At 36.6% G+C, this 8,473-nt stretch overlaps 1 protein-coding gene across 12 annotated transcripts in view; it reads right to left on the bottom strand.

Moving 5' to 3' along the window:
- The window catches only part of PSD3 (pleckstrin and Sec7 domain containing 3), a 713,619-nt gene that overhangs the window by 9,412 nt on the left and 695,734 nt on the right, over positions 1-8,473 (bottom strand). Inside the window, exon 17 of one of the 12 annotated variants that reach the window (XM_077849457.1) lies at positions 3,794-3,852. The exons of 10 other annotated variants lie outside the window; for them this stretch is intronic. In XM_077849457.1, the coding sequence (XP_077705583.1) occupies positions 3,794-3,852 (59 nt within the window). Of the gene's footprint in view, positions 1-3,793; positions 3,853-4,346; positions 4,501-8,473 lie in introns of those variants that run through there. One more of the 12 variants, XM_077849458.1, reaches the window with a different exon arrangement.

Raw genomic sequence — 8,473 nt, 5'->3', positions numbered from 1 at the left:
TATCTCCATGTATGTTTACCTAAAAATACCTGGAAAAAAAAAACACTGCAGAGATTTTTTTTCTCTAACTGTAATTGGTGCTTTTGTTTTTATCTAGGTCACTACAGAACTATATAGTATACTATATATGATATATATATATAGAAAGAGAAAGAGATCTTGCAAATTACAGATGGGTCCCAGGTTCTTGATTTGATAGATTCTAGTCAAAAGAAGCCTTTCACCATACTGCTTTGACACATGAAGCATTTATAGAAAACCTAAAGAGTTTTATTTCTAAACAAAATGACATGTCGGTTATAAGTTATCACAACAGAGGCAAGCAAATTCCGTTATGACTATAAGTCTCTTAAGGGTTTTCCTAGTCAGATTGAGATTTTGTATATCTTAGTTTAAAGTTAATAATTATGAGGTTGACGCTACTGGAAGTTACTTTTTTAGGTTGTTTTGTTCAAAAGTGGGAAAAAGTTGCTAGTAATTAAGCTTGCTCTGAGTTTGGTATCTATGTGAAGATGCCAAGCTTTGCTTGATGATGATAATGGCATATATAGGCAGTACTCATCATATGCTAACTTCAAGTCACTAGTACAATAATCATGTATGTAATTGGTACATTATTATCCCTGTTTTACAGTAAAGCAGACAGAGGCATACTCTCTAGAAGTCCAAAGTCAAAGTTTGCAAAGACGCTAGGGTTTAAACTTAGGAAATCTGACTCCAGAACCCATTGTCTAAGATATAGCTCCTCCCTGGATATGAAAATATATACATGTATATTTTAGGATGACCACTCTGACAGTTGTTGGTAATTTAGTCAATCAAAAGGGATTCTCAATCCCCTATGCTACTCCTATATTCCTCCCACTATAAAGATTCCTCTCACTGTAAAACATGAATGCTTTCCCAGCCCCTCTTGCAGCTAAGATGGGTCATGTGATAGTCTTGCCAATAAAATGTAAGGAGAAATGTATTGGGGAGCTTCTGGGAAGGTGATTTTACTTTCTGATAAGGGGGCCAGGCTTTAGAGGAGAAACTACAGGTGCAAGGCCCCCTTTCATTCTTATTTCTTCCTCAACTTAGATATGATTGCTTAAACTGCACCCCATGACATAGGGCAGCAGGCACGAAGACTAAAGGACCAGATGCTAGCTTGAGGAAAACTGGAAAGACAGAAAGAACTCAGGTTCTTGAAGATAAAATCAGTTGGATCCAAATCTAAGATTCTCTATTATCTCTGAATATCTTGTAAAGTATGAATAATAAATATTTTTAGGGTTTAAGCCACTGTTCATCAGGCATTGTCAAATGCAGCTGAAAGCATTATTAACTGATATACATTCCAATTTTAATAAAGTAACAAAGTAAAAGAATAAAATACTAAGCTTATCTCAGAAAGTTGTAAAAGGGCTTAATAAGGGCATTTGCTAATAAAAAATGTTATCAGTATTACCCATCAGTCAAATCAGGGGACTGAACTAAACAATATCCAAAGGGCATACTAGTTCTAAAGTCTTATTTATTATGAAAGTTTATTATTTTAATCTATCTCTACACTGCTTTGGTGGCAAGATAAAAGTGCAGGAAGAACTACTCCCAATATGAACATCCTTTAGTAAAATGATCTAAAGGCAGTTTAAAAAGAGATTTGGAAAACCAGCAGAAGGCATACTATTTATGAAGCTGGGGCATTTATACAATAAAACGAGTATGAAAGATGAATTTTTGAGATGACTTAAAGGGGACAAAAGGAGAGAAGGTAATAGGGCCAATTTTCTAGTAGTCTTTGAAGAAACTGATACCACTGGGAAAATTCAACTAAAAAACACATAAAGGGAAAACCATTTCAAACATTAATTCTACAGCTTTAGCTATAAAGCTATTGTCTCAAATAAATTACATCAGTGTGTCAGTCAACAAACAAAAGGAATAGCACAGAAGAGTAGGAGCATGAGTCATCAGATGAAAAGAAAAGGCAAAGCAAAGGATGAAAGGGGACTAGAAAATGAAGTGTTCAGTTGTTGTTAAGAGAAATAAAGAAAAAGAAACTGATGGGTCTTTATAAACTTCCAAATAGCTTTACTCTGTGTGTGTGTGTTAAAAAGGTTTACAGAGACAGAGACTACCAAACCCACTGATGCAGACTTGCCTTTCAGCCTTCTCTAAAATCAAACCAAATGCATACTGAAAATATTTTAGGGCGTCTTTAATCTTAGAATTATTCAGCGGGTAGAGTTTCCTCATATTCTTCTGAGATTACAGATTCATCTGAATATGTAAATCTCTATCTATCTAAAGGCTTGCGGCTAAGGAAAATGATGTGGGAGAGTTTATTTCCTTTCTTCCTTTCTTTCAGAGAAGATGTGATTCTTATCTCTTTTTCTAAGACCAACTTTAAGTTTGAAGTTAAAGCTGGGGAGAGAGGAAGATGGAGGAGTAGGAAGATCCTGCACTCACCCCCTCTCAAAAACATATGAAGGGTACAAATACGTGTAGTGCAACTCACTCTGAGAAAGAGCTGAAAACTATTATGACTCTTCACAAGATAGGGAGAAAAAACCAAATTGAGAAGGGCAGGAAGGGCAGAGATATGGTCAGGAACTAAATCCCTGACATAGGGACCCACAAGGGGCAGAACTATTTATTACAGGTGTGGAGGTCCCCCTTGAGAATTGTGGGATTTAGCCCCTACATTACACCCTCCCCCTGGAGGTGGGAAGATGAATGCCTATGACATTTGACTTTGAAAATCAAGTGAATCTTAACTCTGGGAGAGCCAGAAATGGAGACTCCACTCTTAAAGGGCCTGTGTGCAATATCACTCACTCTAAGCACAAAAGCAGCAGTATGAAAATACTTGAGCTATCCACAAAGGACACTGATTGAATAATTTTAGGGCATGTGCTGGAGGTGCAGGGATCTAGCAGAACTTTTGCTGGGAATGGAAGTGTGGGCAAGTGCCATTTTTATTGCCCTCCTTTAGCCTAGCAGGCTTGGTTGGCCCATGTCAGTTCTGACATTCTCCATCTATCTTGCTAGCCTTTTGCCTCACCCTCCCCAATCTTTCTGTCCTGGCAGGTGCTCCTCCAAAATAGCTCCCTACCATCCCTGCAACACCTGGCAGGCAGCATCAACCAGGACCTGTGCCCTTCCAAAGCAACTACTGGCCCATGGAGGGGGATCAGGCCTGCTCACCAGAACTGCTGCAATAGTTACTTGAGTCTTGCAGCCAGCCACAATGGGTGCTAGTCCCACCACCAGTACACCTGTAAGTCACACCAGGCTGCAAAGCCAGCCATAACAGAGGCTATCCCCACCCACCAGCATGCCTGTAGCAGCTGCAGCTGGACCTCTTAGCCAGTCCTACACACCAGTACATCTGCAGTAGTGATGACTACATTACAGCCAGCCTGGCAAGGGGCTAGCTCTACCTATGAGCACTCCTGAAGTGGTGTGGCCTGCCTAATCACAACAGGAAAGCCCACACAGGGGACACCCCTAGAATGCCTGGTTCTGGTCATCAGGGAGAGTTGCTGATTCCCACAAGATACCTTCATTTTTTAAATTTATTTTTTATTGGTGTTCAATTTGCCAACATATAGAATAACACCCCACAAGATACCTTCTATATAAGGCCACTACTTTTAAGACCAGGAAACATAGCTAACCTACCTAATACATAGAAACAAACACAGAGAGTTAGACAAAATAAAGAGACAGAGGAATATGCTCCAAATGAAAGAACAAGGCAAAACCTTAGAAAAAGAACTAAACAATATGAAGAAAAGCAATCTACCTGATAAAGATGATCATCAGACTTGGGAGAAGAGTGGATGAACTCAGTGAGATCCTCAACTAAGAGACAGAAAATATTAAAAAGAAACAAATCAGGCTGAAGGGTACATAACAGAAATGAAAAATACCCCACAGGGAATAAACAGCAGGTTAGAAGATACAGAATGTATCAGAGATCTGGAAGATAAGGTAACGGAAATAATCCAAACTGGACAGCAAAAAGAAAAAAGTTTAAAGTAAAATGAGGATAGGTTAAAGGATCTCTGGGATAACATCAAAAGTACTAATCTTCCCATTATAGGAGCCCCAGAAAGAAAAGAGATAAAGGGGTAGAAAACTTATTTGAAGAAATAGCTGAATAATTCTCTACTCTCGGGAAGGAAACAGACATCCAAGTCCAGGAAGAAGAAAGAGCTCTAAACATGAACCAAAAGAAGTCCGCATCAAGACACACAATAATTAAAATGCCAAAAACTAAAGATAAAAAGGGATCTTAACAATAACAAGAGAAAAGCAACTAGTTACATATAAGGGAACACCCACATGACTCTCACCTGATTTTTCAGCAGAAACTTTGTGGGCCAAGTTGGCTAGCAATATGAGTAAAGGTTATCATGTCTAGTTTAAATCATAATTCCATTCCTGGGGCTAGGTATACTGATCCCCTCAAAGAAAATCACAGGTCTGCTAGCATGATGGTAGAGGTTGCTAGGGAAGCAGAAAAAAGTGCGCAATACTATACAAGCTTGTTTGACCAACATTGATCATTTGAACACGACCATCAAGTTTTCAGTCTCTAAACTGGTACCTCAGATAGTTTAAAAGCAATTTACAAATATACTCCCTGTTGATTCACTGCTTGCCTTGCACACTAGCTTTAACTTAACTTAAAAATGTTTATTTTTAATTAATGTATAGCTGACATACAATATTAGTTTCAGGTGTACAACACAGTAATTTGATATTTATATTTGTTATGAAATACTCACCATGATATAAGTATTGTTAACATCTGTCACCATACAAAGTTATATAATCTTACTGAGTATATTCCCTCTGTTGTACTTTACATCTCAGTAACTTATTATTTTATAACTACGGTTTGTGCCTCTTAGTCTCCTTCACTTATTTGACCCATCCCTGTACTCCCTTACCCATCAGGCAACCACTGGTTTCACTGTTATTTATGATTCTTTTTTGTTTTGTTTTGTTTGTTCGTTTTGCTTCTTAAATTTGACATAAAAATGATGCTGTCTTTGACTTCTTTTACTTAACATAATACCCTCTAGGTCCATCTATGTTGTTACAAATAGCAAGATCTCAATCTTTTTTATGACTGAATGATATTCCACTATGTGTGTGTATATATACACACACACTAAATCTTCTTTATCAGTGAGCACTTAGGTTGCCTCCACACCTTGGCTATTTTGTGTGTGTGTGTATACACACACACACAGAATAGTGTATATATACACACACACTAAATCTTCTTTATCAGTGGGCACTTAGGTTGCTTCCACACCTTGGCTATTATAAATAATGCTCCGATAAACATATAGGTGCATATATCTTTCAAATTAGTCCTTTTGTTTTCTTAGGAAACATACTGTTTTCCATAATGGCTATACCAGTTTTCATCCCGGAAGGGTTCCCTTCTATCTACATCTCCACCAATACCTGTTATTTCTTGTCTTTGATATTAGCTATTCTAACTGATGTGAAGGTAATACCTGTGGTATCTATTTGCATTTTCCTGATGAGTAATGACGTTGAAAAAAAATTTTTTTTTTTCATTATCTGTTGGCCATGCGTATATCTTCTTTGGAAAAATGTGTATTCAAGTCCTTTGACCAATATTTAACTGAACTGTTTTTTTGTTTGTTTTATTTTTGGCGTTAAGTTGTATGTGTTCTTTATCTATTTTGGACACTAACCCCTTATTGGATATAACATTTGCAAATATCTTCTCCCATTCAATAGGTTTTCTTTTCATTTTATTGATAATTTCCTTTGCTGTGCAAAAACTTTTTATTCTGGTGCAGTTATTTTTGCTGTTATTTCCCTTGCTGAGGGAAAAGGACGGTCTTTTCTCCAATGTATATTCTTGCCTCCTTTGTTGAAGATTAATCAATCATGTTATTTTGGGTTTATTTATGGGCTCCCTATTCTGTTCATTGATCTATGTGTCTATTTTGTCTATGTGTCTATACACTGATGTATGTGCCAGTACCACATGTTTTGATTACTCTAGCTTTGTTAGTATATCTTAAAATCTGGGATTATGATACCTCCAAGCTTTATTCTTTCTCAAGATTGCTTTGGCCATTTGGGGTCTTTGCTGGTACCATATAAATTTTAGTATTATTTATTCTAGTTCTGTGAAAAATGTTATTGGTATTCTTAGAGGGAATTCATTGTATCTGTAGATTGATTGCATTGGGCAATACAGACTTTGTAATAATTCTTTAACAATTAATTCTTTCAATCCATAAATATTCCATATTCTTTTGTGCCATTTAATTTTTTCATGTGTGTCTTATAGCTTTCAGAGTACAGACCTTTCTTTTCCTTGGTTAAATTTATTCTTAGGTATTTTATTTTAGTCTTTTTGATGCAATTACAAATGGGAGTTGTTTTTTCTTTTTTTAAGATTTTATTTATTTATTCATGAGAGACCAGAGAGAGGCAGAGACATAGGCAGAAAGAGAAGCAGGGCTCCATGCAGGGAGCCTGATGTGGGACTCGATCCCGGAACTCCAGAATCACGCCCTGAGCTGGAGGCTCATTCAACTGCTGAGCCACCCAGGCGAGTTTTTAAAAGATTTTTTTCTCTTTCTGCTAGTTTGTTATTAGTGTATAGAAACACAATGGATTTTTTGTACATTAGTTTTGTATCCTGCAACTTTACTAAATTCATTTATTGGATCCAGTACTGTTTTGGTGGAGTCTTTAGGGTTTTCTATATATGACAGTATCATGTCATCTGCAAATAGTGACAGTTTCATTCCTTTTCTAACCAACTTAGATGCCTTTTGTTTCTTTTCCTTGTCTGCTTGCTGTAGCTAGAACTACTAATACTGTGTATAATGAATATGGCAAGACTGAGAATCCTTGTTTTGCTCCTGATCTTAGAGGAAAAGCTTTCAGCTTCTCACCATTGAATACCATGTCTGTTGTGTGTTTGTCATAAATGGCATTTATTAAGTTGAGCTATGTTTCCTACACATCCATTTTGTTGGAAGTTCTAATAATGAATGGATGTTAAAATAAGTTCACTTGAGCATGTCATCTTTGCTCAAAATTCTCCAATGGTTTCTCATCCTTAGAAATCTTTCCCAACCTCAAATCCTTAAAATGGCCTAGAAATAGCAATGCCTACTCTTAATACTGTTCACTGATTTATTTTTCTCCTTAGTACTTCTATCAGGCTTAAATTTTACTTAGAAAAATCCTGTTTCTCTTTCTCCTGCCAATCCTAGAATATAATTACATGAGCTTAAGGACTTGGCTTTTGCACAGAGAATACAGAGAACACATAGAATACATTGAATAAATGTTGAATGTTTGAATGAAAGTGGGAACAAATATGAAAAAATAAAATTTCTCAATACACCTTCACATATTTTCAACTCTCAATATGGAAAATACTAGAAAAATTAAAATAACATGTATATAAAGGATGAATAGATGCCTGATGAATTCCTAAGTCAGTAACTCCTGGGGACACACATAACTCTTCAGCGTTTTACCATTCCTATGTTTTCCAGAAAAACACGAAGGGCTGAACCTGTGGATCAGTAATGAGACTCATGACCCTCTACTCATCAAAGACTTGTTTATATTCTTCCCATGTCCACATCTACTTGAGTATGGTCATCATGATGACATGCAGGGCAAACCCTGCATGGTGCAATGACAGGCAGGCTGCTATGCTTAAAACAGAGGGTCTGTTGGGGTGCCTGAGTGGCTCACTCAGTTAAGTGTCCAACTTGATTTTGGCTCAGGTCATGTTCTCATGGTTGTGGGACTGAGTTGTGTTAGGCTCGAGCTGAACATGAAGTCTGCCTGAGATTTTCTTTCTCTCCCCCTGCCCTTCCCCACCAGTTTGACCTCACGCACACTCTCTCTGAAAAGAAATAAATAAAATTTAAGAATTAAATTTTCTCAGTTTTCTCTTTCTCCCTCTATGCTGAGAAAGATAAGTAGTTTATATCATATTTTTATGGTAACTAAAACAGACATATTTCTGAGCATCTCATATAACAGTAAATGAAGACCCACTTTGAGCTTAAAAATAAATTGAGAAGTGGGACCACTGTAAACAGACTATGGTGGCTCTTTTTCTGATAGTTACTAGACACTGTTTTGACATGAAGAGCAGCTTCTACATTTACCTTCTAACAAAAGCAGCCATTATAAAGATCCAAGGATTATTTTTCAATGGTTATTTATATCTGAATTCCCTTGCTTGATCATCTACATGTAACTTATATCACATTTACTCTTGGGTAAATACCTCAATACTGACTGAAGAAACTAGACTCCCTGGGTCTGAGAGTAATAGCCTTGTCAATATTAATAATCATCTGTTGATAGTAAACAAATAATAATAGTTTTTAAATATTTTTATATTATTTATATTATATTTTTTATATTAAAATTTTATACCTTTGCTGTG

The sequence above is a fragment of the Canis aureus genome, chromosome 15 (genome assembly GCF_053574225.1).
Source record: "Canis aureus isolate CA01 chromosome 15, VMU_Caureus_v.1.0, whole genome shotgun sequence".
NCBI classification, from domain to species: domain Eukaryota; kingdom Metazoa; phylum Chordata; class Mammalia; order Carnivora; family Canidae; genus Canis; species Canis aureus.
The sequence above is the reverse complement of the archived record's forward strand: the minus strand, read 5'-3'. Positions and strand labels throughout refer to the sequence as shown.